This window comes from Globicephala melas, chromosome 8 (genome assembly GCF_963455315.2).
Source record: "Globicephala melas chromosome 8, mGloMel1.2, whole genome shotgun sequence".
Lineage (NCBI taxonomy): Eukaryota > Metazoa > Chordata > Mammalia > Artiodactyla > Delphinidae > Globicephala > Globicephala melas.
In genome coordinates, this window is record NC_083321.1 from 53,440,527 (window position 1) to 53,455,826 (window position 15,300).

Below are 15,300 nucleotides of genomic sequence, written 5' to 3' on the forward strand. Positions count from 1 at the left end.
CTAGTAACTGTGAGCTCTTTGGATTCTCAAGGGTATCAGAATTTGGGAAAAAGATATATAAAATTTTTTAATGAAACAAAAATAGAGTACATTAAAATAAATTTCCAGTTTGATTTGATCTATAACACCTTTACTGATATCCTTCTAACATTTATTAAGTAGTAATAACAAGATACTAATAAGTACCATTTGTGAACTGCCAAATATTGACCACCTGCTATGTGCCTAGCACTATGTTAGATGCTTCACATCATTATCTCATTTAATCCTTATAATGATTTGCAAGGTAGGTATTATTATCCCTATTTTATAGATGAAAAGTGGAACCCAGAGATTTTAACATGTCCAGGGCCTTGCCATTTGTTAGTGGCAGAGGCAGGATTCAGCTCAGGTTCATTTGACTCTTAACTTCTGGTCTTTTTGCCATATTAGTCTACTTCTCGGTTTATATGATGGCTGATGGTTGTGTTTGTAATAGTGCTATATATGTGTTTACTGGTTGAGTCTATGTAGAAGTATGCTGGTCAACTCTATAGAGGTGTTTGCTGGTCAAGACTTGTATGTCTCTCTTGACTCCTCAGATAATCAACAAACTCCTTAAAGTAATGGACACATACTTAGAATTCTCTAACACTGAAATATATAATTATGATGATATAATCAAAGCTTCTTTGAGATGTCAATACTGAGTACAGACATACTCAGTAAGTTTGACTGACTGATTTAATTTCAGAACTTCTTTAGGACTGGTACAAAAATGCAAAAGAATTTCCCCCTTAAATTGTTTGGATTTTTCAAAACAATTTTCTCTCCTAGGTAGGTGAAAATAATTTTGGTGAAAGAGGAAGAAGACACTCTGTGTTGTTTGGGGGTATCATTAAACTACCATTATACTTGCCCAGAATAAAACTGATACTACAGATTTATAAGTAATTTTTGTGTTCTCAGCTGTAAAATGGGGATAATAATAGTATCTCTGTCATAGGATTGTTGGGAGATTTAAATAGGCCAATGTGTATTAGCTCTAGGAGCTAATCTTGTTTCTGTTCTTTTCCTCAACCCTGCCATTTCCATACATCAAGTCCTGTTGACTCTACCTCTTAAGATAATCTGAATCTGATCACTTCTCTTTATTTTGACTACTAACACCCCAGTCCAACCAGCCTCTACCATTTCTTGCCTAGTCTACTGCAGTGGCTTCTTTACTAGTTTCACTGCTTCTGCTCTTACCTCTTACCACATAGCAGCTAGAATGATCTTTTAAAATATAAATCAAGTTTTGTTGTTTCCTTACTTAAAATCCTCTCATGGCTTCCCATTATACTTAGTATAAAACTTAGATTCTTTACTCTGGTTTACAAATTTGATCTGGACTCTGCTTACTTTTGCAACCCCTCTTTACCCTATATGCTTTTGCTATACTGGTTCTCTTTTCTGTTTTTAAATACATCAAGCTAATTCCTACCTTAGGTCCTTTGCCCCATCCTGTTCTCTCCGTCTGAAATGCTTTGTCCCGTATCATCTACACTTTTCTAGTCATACTGGCTAACCTTGAAGTCTCTTTCCTGCCGCTTTTTTCCTCCATTCTGTGTATCTATGAGCAAATCCTGTTGGTTTTACCTTTAAATATATTCAGAATCTGTTCACTTTTCATCAGTTCTACCACAAACATTTTGGTCATTGAAAGAGCCTCCTAATTTGTCTGCCTGTTTCTACTGTCTCTGCCCTGCTGTACTTTTCACCTAGCAGATCAAGTAATGCTTTTTTAAAAGTACTTTATTTTTTAGAACAGTTTTGGATTTATAGGAAAATTGAAAAGATAGTACAGAGAGTTCTCATATACCCTGTATTCAGTGTCCCCTGTTCTAAACAATTTATATTAGTATGGTACATTTGTTACAATTAATGAACCGATATTGATGCATTAATATTAACTAAAGTCCATGGTTTATTCAGATTTGTTTAGTTTTTACCTATTGTCTTTCTCTGTTCCAGGATACCACATTATATTTTCTCGTCATGTCTCCTTAGGCTCCTCTTGGCTGTGAAAGTTTCTCAAACTTCCTTGTGTTTGATGACCTTGACAGTTTTGAGGATTACTAGTCAAGTATTTTGTAGGATGCCCCACTACTGCAATTTATCTCATGTTTTTCTCATGATTAGACTAAGGTTATAGGTTTTTGGAAGGAAGACCACAGAGATAAAGTGCCATTTTCGTCATAACATGTTGATATGCTATCAACAAGATCTTACACCACCTAGTCCCCCATTACTTTGCTAAATCTGTCTCCTACTGCTCTCTACCTTATAAATTTCAATCCCGTTCATTAGGGTCCTAGAGGTTTCTTGAACATACCAAGCTTGCTTCTGCCTCAGGGGCTTTGTATTTGCTACTCCTGCTTCCATTGGATGCTCTTCCTCTAGGTAGCAACATGGATCAACCCCTACTTCTAGTTTCTGCTTAGTTGTCACCTTATCAGAGAGATCTTCATTGAATGTTTTATAAAAAATCATGCACCACTTCCATTTTCTTTTATTTCCTGCCCTGCTTTATTGTCTCTTCCATTTATCTCTACATGACATATATTTACTTTTTTATTTGTTTATTGTTTTTCTCCCCTTACTGGAATGTAGCTCCATGAAAATAAGAACTTTGTCTGTTTTGTTCATTCCACTATCCTCAGCCTCTAGAACCATGCCTGGCACATAGTAGATGCTCAACAAATATTTATAAATGAATGACTATCCAAATTATTTTCTAGAAAAATTGTGCCAATTTATACTCCCTAAGCAGTATATTGAAATGCTTACTTTACTTGATCTTGTACAGCATTGAATATTGTCTATTAAAATGTTTGGTTGGTAAAAATTGTTTCTTTTAAATACATTTTGATGATTACTAGTAAAGGAGAGCTTTTGCATATTTTTAGTTGTAAATTTCTTTTTCTTGAATTGCTTCATCACGTTTCATAAGCTATTTTTAAATTGTATGTAACTGTGAGTCTAGATACATTAGTAGTATGGTAGGTACATGAAAATAACTTATTTTATCTTCCTTAGGTTATTATAGTGACCACATCACCAAGTTCAACCTTCGTGCCCAACATTCTCTCCAAATCCCATAACTATGCAGCAGTCACTAAGCTTGTACCAACATCAGTCATTGCTTCCACAACTCAGAAGCCGCCAGTGGTTATAACTGCTTCACAGTCCTCTCTGGTCAGTAGTAGCAGCGGTGGCAGCAGCAGTTCTACACCATCACCTATTCCTAATACAGTTGCAGTAACAGCTGTGGTTTCTTCCACACCATCTGTGGTCATGTCAACAGTAGCACAAGGTAAGTGGTAATTCATCAGGTAATTCTGTCCCTGTGTTTATGGGAATTTCTTTCTTTTTAAATATTTTAATTTTATTGGAGTATAGTTGATTTACAGTGTTGTGTTAGTTTCAGGTATAGAGCAAAGTGATTCAGTTATACATATGCATATATTCATTCATTTTTAGATTCTTTTCTCATATAGGTTATCACAGAATATCACAGAGTTCCCTGTGCTATACAGTAGGTCCTTGCTGGTTACCTATTTTATATATAGTAGTGTGTGTATGTTCATCCCAAGCTCCTGATTTATCCCTCCCCGCAACGTTTCCCCTTCGGTAACCATAAGTTTGTTTTCGGTATCTGTAAGTCTCTTTCTGTTTTGTAAATAAGTTCATTTGTATTTTTTTTTTTTAAATTAGATTCCACATGAGTGATATCATATGATACTTGTCTTTCTCTGCCTGACTTACTTCACTCAGTATGAAAATCTCTAGATCCATCCATGTTGCTGCAAATGGCATTATTTCATTCTTCTTTATGGCTGAGTAATATTCCATTGTATATATGTACCACATCTTCTTTATCCATTCCTCTGTTGACGAATTTAGGTTGCATTTAGGTTGCTTCCATGTCTTGGCTATTGTAAACAATGCTGCAATGAACATTAGGGTGTGGCAATTTTGAAGAAGACTTTGTGGGTGTGTTTGTATGCTTTGGGTGTGAAGGTACCATCTGTTATATCAGAGATTACCACTTTCCCTCCCCTAGTTTGAGAATGTCAAGATAGTGGGTTACTCAGTTTCCTTACATTAATATCCTTACTTTGAGTTTTTTTTTTCAAATGCACAGTACCTAGTCACCTAGGCAATTATGTAGGTTAAATCTTGTCACCACAAATTTCAAAGGCATATACAAATATCTGTAATATAATGAAAATTTTAAGTGAGGAACTTGAAATTATTTTACTATAGGTTTTTTCAGAAGAAACATTAAATATACAACCTACAACCTCTTCAAAGTAAGTTACCCAATGATAAGAAGTAGGGGGAAGAGGATGATTTCAAGGACATGCCATTCACCTTTTCTTCAGGCTTCTAAATTTTTCTGTATGGGAGGATGATGGAAAGTATTGAGAGGAACTGAGGCTGAACTGAAGGACAATTGCTGCTTAATAGCAGAGGAAAGGAAATGTGGAAACCTCAGTTCCATGTTAGCTTAAATCACTTGAGCTCTCTTCCAAATCTTTGTTTTCCTCTCATATAAAGAGCAGATAGCACACTGTCAGAATTTTCTTTTTATAGTGTTGGTAAGTCTTAAGATGGGAATCAGAGGGAGCCATTTATAATACAGAATTCATAGCCATGGTTGTAGTCTTTCAAAGGGAGCACAGAAGCAATATAGAACAGTATTTAGTGTTCGTTTTCATTGAATTTTACTTGCACAATATATAGCTTAAGATAGGCTGAGACTTGGAAATATCCTAGTTTATGAACTAGTGGTGATGCAGGCACTCAAATAGGCAAACAGTGTTTTTCATAATTGCTTTAGTAATTTTAGTGTGTTCCATATAACTGTTAGCAAGGAAGAGGTTACATAGATGCAGATGCAGTCAGTATTCATTCATTCTGCAGGTCTAACTGGTAGAATGTGAGAGCATCTGTCCTTTTCTGTCTCCAATACCCATTTAATGTCTCAGTCAATGATAGGAAATAGTAGGCTTGAAATTTTCTTTTATTTGTTACCTTAAGTAATTTAAATAAACCATTCCAGCCTTTCTGTTTGTACAGCAGTAAACTACAACATAGTATTATTAAAAATAGAAATAATTTTTATATAGAAAATCTGTATAAATGTTGGTTGCAAACATGATCCAAATTCACCATTTCAAAATTTCAAGGTGATGAGAGAAGGAAAGACCACCTGTTTCCTCACCTGACTGACCCCTGTATCAAAGTTGTCATCCATTGATAGTTGTTCCCTTCTAGTGCTCATCACACAGTTTGCCAAAGTGTTGCTGTAGTAGAAGGATTACTGTTCTTCCAAGGAAATTGTTATTATTTGAGATAAGAGGGGTATCTCTCTTAGTTACTATCGAAATATTTTTAAGCAAAATGAATATTCCATGCTTCTGTTTTTCATTCTTATATTTCTCCAACTATCTTCTGAATCTCTTGGGAACTTATGACTTCCCTATTTTCTCCTTTGTTTCTTAGCATCCTATATCTCTTTGAGTCCTACGTCATTTTAGGGGAGCTAGACATCTCAAAGATTTCTCATAAATTCAATACAGCATGAAAGATGTAAAAGTAAACTATCTGAATGTAGATACTCAAGGAAACTATATGATTATTTTGGGGTTTTGTTTGAGATATTTAATTTAGATATAAGTGCTAAGGAAATTAAGCCATTTTCTTTTAAAAAGGTAAATGTTAGTGGAAGTGGTAATATATAAACTGCAGTTGTGATTCTGACTGCAGGGCTTCTTTAGCAGCTCTTGTGTGGGTACCTAGGGGACAAGGGCATTCAGTGTCTGCTTCTGTTGGGGACTAGAGACAGACTGTTTTAGAGCTGATGTATCTGTCTCTGGTTAGTCTTATAGGGGCAGCTGGTCATAGAGGGGGAAGAGTCTTAGTAGCAATAACTTCGTGGCTAACTCCATGTTTATAAGTGTAGAGATGGTTCCAGAGGTAGGGAGTAGGGGGATTGTGTATGGTTGGCTCATACAGGAAGTCTTAAATTCTACCAATTAGAATGCTTATTCTGAATTGGTCATCCACGAAACAGGATAACTGAAATTTTCTTTTTTATTATGGAAAATTCCAAATACATAAGTGGATAGAATAGTAAAATGAACCCTCATTGTACCCATTACCCAGCTTCAAGGATGAGCAACACATCATCAGTCTTGTTTCATCTGTACCTGCTATTTTCCTCTACACATCAGTGACCCGGAATATTTTGAAGCAAATCCCAAATATCATATAATTTCAGTTATAAATACTTCAGTATGTATCAAAACTCACAATACCACTATCACATCTAGAATTTTTAAGTTTCTTCATATAATAAAATACTTAGTTAGTATTCAAATTTCCTTGATTATGTCATAAAAGAATTTTTTAAAAGTAAGATCTAAATAAGGTCCACACATTGATATGGTTATATCTTTTTTAACTCATGGGTCCCTCTTCTGTTTTTTTCTTTTCTTTTCAAATTATTTGTTGAAGAAATCAGTCATTTTTCCTGAGAGTTTCCCGTAGTCTGGGTTTTGCTGATTTTAATTCCCATGGTTTAACAAGTTCTCCTATTTATTATTTTTTTATTAAATTTATTTATTTTATTTTATTTATTTTATTTTTGGCTGCATTGGGTCTTTGTTGCTGCACACGGGCTTTTCTCTGGTTGTGGCGAGCAGGGGCTACTCTTCCTTGAGGTGCGCAGGCGTCTCTTGTTGTGGAGCACGGGCTCTAGGCATGTGGGCTTCAGTAGTTGTGGCTCACGGGCTCTAGAGCGCAGGCTCAGTAGTTGTGGCGCACGGGCTTAGTTGCTCCACGGCATGTGGGATCTTCCCGGACCAGGGCTCAAACCCATGTCCCCTGTATTGGCAGACGGATTCTTAACCGCTGTGCTACCAGGGAAGCCCCTCTCCTGTTTATATTTCCATAAAACTGGTAGTTAAATCAAGAAACTTGATCAGATTCAAGTCTGATTGTTTTTGGAGATATGGGGAATGAACGTTCGATAAGTGGTATTCCTGATGTGTACCTATAAGTGTATTTAAGTGTACTTCCTGTGCATCATTTTAGGAGGCACATGTCTGGTCTCTAATGATATTAACATTAATCGGTAGATATAAGTATTACCAAATGTTTTTATAGCTATTGGTAATCTTTCCCTAGATCATTATTTTATTGGTAGTTGCAAAATGAATTTTATCTTCATTTTCTTCATTTATTAGCTGGAATTCTTAAAGAACTTTAACTTACTACCATGGGTTATCCTGAGGTACAGTTCATACAGGAATTATTTCTGTTTATTTATATGTTTTCAGATAATGAGATGGTTCAGTGACCAATAAGATTTTTATTCCCCGTATCATTAAGATTTCTGATGTCTGTCAATCCATCACAAATATTCTTTTGGTGCTCAAATTGTCCAATCTGTTGCAGTGGGAGCCTCTTCAAGTTGGCTTCTAAATTCTTTTGACACAACCACAAAAGACAAATTGATCAAATTTTCCTTTTTTGGGTGGCGTCTATTTGTAGTATCAGTTATTGAGAGGAGTGTAAAAACCTCCAGCTGTAATTGTGGGTTTGTACATTTTTCCCTTTGTCGGTTGTTGTCACATGTATTTTGAGCTCTGTTATTAGGTGTATGCACGTTTAAGATTGTTGTATATTCTTGATGAGTTGACTTCCTTTTTATTATGAAACGTTGTATATTCTTGATGAATTGACTTCCTTTTTATTATGAAACATTGCTCTTTTTCTCTCAGTACTCCTTATTTTGGTGTTTACCTTTTCTGATATTAATGTAGCTACTCCAACTTTCTCGTAATTAGGGTTTGCATCATATTTTTCATCTGTTTACTTTTAACCCATCTGTGCCTTTGTATTTAAAATACATCTCTTATGAACATTGTATAGTCAGGGCTTACTTTTTTATCCATTCTGACCATCTTTGCCTTTTAATTGAAGTGTTTAGTCCATTTATATTCGATATAATTATCAATATGATTGAGTTTAGGTCTACTATCTTAATAATTGTTTTTTATTTGTTTTCTGTATTCTTTGCTTTCTTTTCTCCCATTTTACTGTCTTCTTTTGGATTTATTGAGTTTTTTAAGAAAAAGGATTCTATTTTATCTCTTACACATTGGCTTATTAGCTCTACTTTTTTGTTCTTTTTTAATAATTGCTTAGGGTAGGGTTCTCAACCTCCACATATGGACATTTTGGACCAGATAATTTTTTGTTATGAGGGGCTGACTTGTGCATTATAGGATGTTCAGCAGCATTCCTGGCTTTTACCTACTAGATACCAGTAGCACACCCTCCTGTCATAACAATAAAAAATGTCTCTAGTGATTACCAAATATCCAGGGGCAAAAGGGAGAGCACAGTTGCCCTGGTTAAGAACTCAGCTCTAGAGCTTACATTATACATTGTAAATTGTAACAGTCTGTCTTCAACTTCCCATATTGTATTTGAATCTTCGAATAATACACTTCTATTTCTATTTCTGCTCTCTCATCCTTGCACTCTGGTTATCATACATTTTAATTATATATATCATAAACCCCACATTGCATTGTTACTACTTTTGCTTTAAACAGTCAATTTTCTTTTAAAGAAATTACGGAAAGGTGGGGGGGGAGTCTTTTATATTCACCAACCTCATGTACTTTTCCTACTCTAGTCCTTGGTTTAGCCATTTCTCTAAGGAGCCCTGATTCATTTTAGTGGAAAGTGATAATTAGAAGAAAATTTGGGTGCTAGATATGCTCATTGCTAAGGGGTGTGTGTGTGTGTGTGTGTGTCTGCATGTAGATTTATACACACACGTATATACATCTGTATTTATTTCTATATGTTGAAAACTTTGGGTCCATACTGATATTTCCAATTTCAAACTCTGCTTGTTAATTCTAGTTTTCTCCCTTCTTCAAAAACCTAGCTTCCATTATCTTTCATATACTTACTTATTTTATCAGTTCCCCACTCTATAACCAATCTGTCATTGTTGCTGCTGTTGCCTCTACCTTCATGCAGATACCTTCCTCATTCCACTCAGGTTCTAACATCTTGCAGACTTCTACTTCACTCCACCTGAGTTCTGACACTTTCCCCATGTCACCCTTTTGCGTGATGTCTTTCTCACCCTGCTCAATTTTGACACCTGTGCCAGGCCACCCTCCTACCCAGAAGTCTTCACCCAGTTTGGACTCTGATCCCACCCCTTCCTGTGGACATCCTGCTCAAGCTTTGAGAACCTGTGCTAGGTGGCTCACATTCATGGAACCCCTGTTTATCCTACTTGAGTTCTAACTCTATATGTGGCACTGTACCCTGAGCTCCCACAGCATGTACTCCCTCCTCAACCTACTTGGACTCTGACTCCCATGCTCAGTCAGTCTCTGCAGTGGGTTCTAACACCCCATGCTTAGCCATTATTCTGCTTAGCCATCTAGTTGTTCATCGTGCTTTGCAGCATCTGATGGCTTTAGCACTAAATTTTTGTGAATCGAAGAGCAAAAGGAAGAGGAAGGGGGCTTTTTATTTGTTAAAACAAAAATAACATTTATTACAATTTGTAATGATAGATTTGTGTGATCATTTGATTGTCTTCTCTAACCTTCCTGAAGGTAGGGACTGTTTCATGGATACAAAAGAGTTTCCCAAGGATATAGCATAAAGTATATGCTCAGTAAGTTTTTATTGAATGAATAAATATCTAAAGGAATTAAATACTTTAATAAGATCACACAGCTATTATGAGTTTATGTGTTGAAGACATAATTTTTTTTTTTTTTTGCGGTACACGGGCCTCTCACTGTTGCGGCCTCTCCCGTTGCGGAGCACAGGCTCCGGACGTGCAGGCTCAGCGGCCATGGCTCACGGGCCTAGCCGCTCCGCGGCATGTGGGATCTTCCCGGACCAGGGCACGAACCCATGTCCCTTGCATCGGCAGGTGGACTCTCAACCACTGCGCCACCAGGGAAGCCCTGAAGACATAATTTGAACACAGTTCTCTGATTCTGAAGTCACCCTGACTGCCTTTACATTAGATACTTTTCCTATATAATAGGATATAGAGAACGTAGATTAGTTAGGGAGTTACTCATGTGCACAGTTTACCTCAATTAATACAAGAGTTCATTATGAATGCAATATAAAGGTTAAAGTTTTCACATCGTTTAAAAATAGTGTGTTTTACTTGAATAGCACTTTATATTCATTAAGTTATAAAATGTTGGTACTGAAAAGGGCTCCAGAGATAATCTAGTTCAGTACAACTAAGCAGTATAACATACACATGTCACCAAGATCCTAGCATTCAGGGAGGGATGGGAGTGGGCAAGGCAGGAGAATGTGTAAGTAATGTGAGTCAGCCCTCCAGGTGATTCTGACTACATCTTTCTTTTGTCTTCTCTCAAACTATTCCTCAATCTATGATTTTTACCTGATCCATATAGCAACCCTTAGAGAATTATAGGGCAAGGAAAATTCAACATATGGGGAACCTGAGAGGGTCAGAGTGACTTCTCAAGGCTTCTTCTTCATTTTTATTATTCTCCAGAAACATTTTACATAAAAATGTGATATTATTTAAATTTTTTTCTGTAATACAATGTAAATGTCATAGTGGGGCTGTGGTGGAGGAAGGAGTGAAATAGCCTGTTTGATAATTGGAACTTGGTAATTAGGCCATCAAATTATCAGTTTCTTTTCATTGTTTTATCAGTGCTCAAAAAGTTGATACGGAGAGTTATATTCTATCTAGGTTCTTTCTGTGAGGAGTATTAATTTACTTACAGATAATAGTCCTATTGTGTTGTTGATGAATTATAAGATTACTGATGAAAAATCTTGGAGAGGGAAGAATTTCTGTCAGACTCACACATCTTTACTGAAAATTGTTGGTATTTGCTACCTATGCATGGTTGCTAATATTAGTATTGCATTGAAAAGAAGTGTCTTAAAACCTTGTATCACGAGAATTTTTTTGCTGTGGATATATTGAGTAGTATGCCCACTTGTAACTTTTCACATGATTATGTAATGAACCAGTTCTCAAGAAATGATTTTATTTATAAATAATTGGAAATGAGACATAGAAAAGCTGTTGTACTTTGCCATGCTGAATAATTCGAAAGGTGAATGTTTCAGTGTGAATTATTTTGTCTAATGCTATGTTTAAATTGACTCATTAGAACCTGAAAAATAATATTCGAAAAACTGTACTACAAATAAGATTCAAAACCTAGTTTGCTTTGTCCTTTTTTTTTTAAAAAACATCTTTATTGGAGTATAATTGCTTTACATTGTTGTTAGTTGCTGCTGTGTAACAAGGTGAATCAGCTATACGTATACATATATCCCCATATCCCCTCCCTCTTGCGTCTCCCTCCCACCCTCCCTGTCCGACCCGTGTTCTTTTATTCACATGGAGAACCTGTGTTTTTTAAGAGAAAAACCTATTGAGAAACATGTGTGAGAACATCCTGCCTGATACTTTGTTTCTTTTGTTTTGACTCTTCACCAAGGGAAAATCAGTTAGTTTCTTGAGTGTTAGAGCAATGATGCTTCCCTTGCAAAGTTTGAGGACTAGGTATAAAATATGTAAAATACCATAGACATTATATCTGACACTAGGTGCTTAATAATCATTATTTTTGTTGATTTACCTAGTTTTAAGCTATTACTTCCTACAATAACCAGAAGTAGCTTTAATTATGTTTTACTATTAAATGTTCTAATCCTTACTCTTCTATAGGTGTATCTACATCAGCAATCAAAATGGCATCAACCAGACTTCCTTCTCCCAAAAGCTTAGTGGGTGCCCCAACTCAGATTCTTGCACAGTTTCCTAAACAGCATCAACAGTCTCCTAAGCAGCAGTTACATCAAGTACAGCAACAGACACAGCAACAGGTGGCCCAGCCTTCTCCGGTATCTCATCAGCAACAGCCTCAGCAGTCTCCTTTGCCACCTGGTATCAAGCCTACCATTCAAATCAAACAGGAGTCAGGTAAATGGAAAATGTTTCAGGAGATGGTAATTCTTCCCCAGTCACCAGTTCTCTGAAGATTGCAATATATATGGATTCACTTCCACATACAGTTTCCTCAAGCATTAGAGTTTTAATTCCAAAATATATTTTGAGACCCTCCTGTTGGAAATACTTACATAGAGAGAACTGGTGCTTGGGAATAGAGAAGGGAGAAAAAAGCTGTTTGCACAGCAGGAAGAGGTTTTTTTCAGTGAACTCTCAGAAGAGATAAAGGAAGCCGAGGAAACAAACCCAGACTTTAGAACTATACTTTGGAGCCCACTGGGGTTATGGGAAGTGAGCAGTGGAAAAATTAGTCTGGGGAGTCTTGTGTTAGAGGCCGTATTGTGAATCTGGCGTAAATTTGTCATGGGCAAAGGTGCTAAGATTAAAAGACATTGTGTACAGTGAAGAAGTTTGTGGTATAACAATTTAGCAGTTTATTGAAAGCATCTCTAGCACAGTGGGAACGCAGGGGTAGGAGGCAATTACTGTTAAGTTATCGAATCATAAAAGTATTGAATAGAAAGGCAGGTAGGATGGAGGCTTAGATACAGGGAGACGAAGAAGCATCTTAACGTACTTAATATCTTTAAGAAAAGAAAATGGATTTTTTTCCTCCACTGAAGCTGGATTTTATTTGGTGGTAGAAAAGGACTTTGGGAGATGCTGACATTTTCAGTTTTTTGTTTGTTTTATCTTATTTTATTTTATTTATTTATTTATGGCTGCGTTGGATCTTTGTTGCTGTGTGCAGGCTTTCTCTAGTTGCGTCGAGTGGGGTCTGCTCTTTGTTGTGGTGTGTGGGCTTCTCATTGCGGTGGCTGCTTTTTGTTGTGGAGCATGGGCTCTAGGTGCACGGGCTTCAGTAGTTGTGGCATGTGGGCTCAGTAGTTGTGGCACACAGGCTTAGTTGCTCCACGGAATGTGGGAGCTTCCTGGACCAGGGATCGAACCCATGTCCCCTGCGTTGGTAGGTGGATTCTTAACCACTGCACCACTAAGGAAGTCCCTTGTTTTATTTTTTGATAGGAACATTTTATTATTATTTTTTGAGATGTAATTGACACATAACTTTGTATTAGTTTTAGGTGTAACATAATGATTTGATATATGTATCTATTGCAAAATGACTATCACAATAGGTTAGCATCTGTTACCACACATAGTTACAATTTTTTTTCTTGTGATGAGAACTTTTAAGATTTACTCTCTTAGCAACTTTCAAATATACAATGCAGTATTGTTAACTATAGTCATCATGCTGTACATTATTATATCCCCAGCACTTATTTATCTCATAACTGGAAGTTTGTACCATTTCACCTCTGTCTCATACCTAGTATGAGGTATGGATAGTAATGCATTGATAGACATAGGGAAATTGGTCTGTAGTTTTCTCTTTGCCTGCAGTCTCTTGTCAGGCTTTAGTTTCAATGATATGTGTGCTTCCAAGAAAGAATTGTAAAGTTTTCCTTTTTAAAACGCTCTGGAACTTTTTCTATTAAAGGACAGCTTTATTGAGATATAATTCACATACCATTCAATTAACTGATTTAAAGTGTACAGTTCAGTGGTAGGTAGTATATTCACAGATATGTGCAACCATCACTACCGTTGATTTTAGAACATTTTCATCAGTTCCAAAAGAAACCCTGTACCATTTAGCTATCACTCCCTACTCACCGTGACAACCTCTCCAGCCCTAAGCAACCACTAATCTACTTTCTGTCTATAGATTTCTATATTCTGGATTTTTATGTGAATGGAATCATATAATATGTGATCTTTTGTGACTGGCTTCTTTTACTTAACAATGTTTAAGGTTCATCCATGAAGTAGCATGTATTAGTACTTCATTCCTCCTTATGGCCAAATAATAATTCACATTTTGTTTATCCACTTGTCCATTGATAACACTTGCTAGTCTGTGACTTTTTGGTTCTAGCCATCCCAGTTTGTGTGAAGTGGTATTTCATTGTGGTTTTGATTTGCATTTCTCTGATGACTAATGGTGTTGACCATCTTTTCATAATGCTTATTGGCCCTTTATATACCTTCCTTGGAGAAATACCTATTTATATCCTTTGCCACTTTTTAATTGAGTTATTTGTCTTTTTATCATTGAATTGTATGAGTTTTTTTTTTTTTTTACTATACATATTTTAGATATTAAACCTTTATCAGGTACATGAATTACAAATATTTCCTCCCATTCTGTGGGTTGTCTTTTCACTTTCTTGATGATGTCCTTTGAAACACAAACATGTTTAATTTTGGTAATGTACAGTTTATTTTTTCTTTTGTTGCTTGTGCTTTTGGTATTGTATTTAAGAATCTTTTGCCAAATCCCAGGTTATAAAGATTTATCCTTATTTTTTCCCCTAAGAGATTGATAATTTTGCCTCTTAAATTTAGGTCTTTGATCTATTTTGATTAATTTTGTTAAGGTGTGAAATAAGGATCCCACTTCATTCTTTCATGCATGGCTCTTCGATTGTCCCAATACCATTTGTTAAAAAGACTGTCTTCCCCCCCATTGAATGGTCTCAACACCCTTGTTGAAAATCCACTGAGCACATGTATGACTTTATTTCTGGATTCTCAATTCTGTTCCATTATATGTCTACTTGTATGCTGATTTGATTACATTGATTTACATTGTTTTGATGAGGAAGTGTGAGTATTCCTGTTTTGTTCTTTTTTAAAAGATAGTTTTGGCTATTCTGGGTCCCTTGCAATTCTGTATGAATTTTGGAATCAGCTTGTCAATTTCTACAAAGAAATCAGCCGAGAATCTCATGGGGTTTGCATTGAATCTGTAGATCAATTGAAGAGTATTACCATCTTTATAATGTTAAATCTTCTGATCCATGAACATGGGATGTTTTTGTGTTTATTTAGATCTTTAATTTCTTTCAACGTGTTGAAATGTGTGGTTCTTAGTGTATAAATTTTACACTTCTTTTGTTAATTTATTTCTAAGTATTTTATTTTTGTAGCTGTTGTAAGTGGAACTGTTAACTTCATCTTTTGGATTACTCATTGCTAATGTATAGAGATGCAAGTGATTTTTTGTTGATTTTGTACCTGCAACTTAGCTGAACTCACTTTTTAGTTCTAGTAGTTTATAGTGAATTCCTTAGGATTTTCTATATAAAAGATCAAATCATCTGCAAAGAGATAATTTCTGTTACAGTCTGGATGCC

At 35.9% G+C, this 15,300-nt stretch overlaps 1 protein-coding gene across 10 annotated transcripts in view; it reads left to right on the forward strand.

Annotated features, from left to right (window-relative positions):
* Nucleotides 1-15,300, forward strand: part of EMSY (EMSY transcriptional repressor, BRCA2 interacting) — an 82,627-nt gene that overhangs the window by 23,208 nt on the left and 44,119 nt on the right. For all 10 annotated transcript variants that reach the window (XM_030836028.2, XM_030836019.2, XM_030836024.2 and 7 more), the window contains 2 exons: nucleotides 3,061-3,337; nucleotides 11,816-12,070. In XM_030836028.2, coding sequence (XP_030691888.1) covers nucleotides 3,061-3,337; nucleotides 11,816-12,070 — 532 coding nt within the window. The remainder of the gene's footprint in view (nucleotides 1-3,060; nucleotides 3,338-11,815; nucleotides 12,071-15,300) is intronic.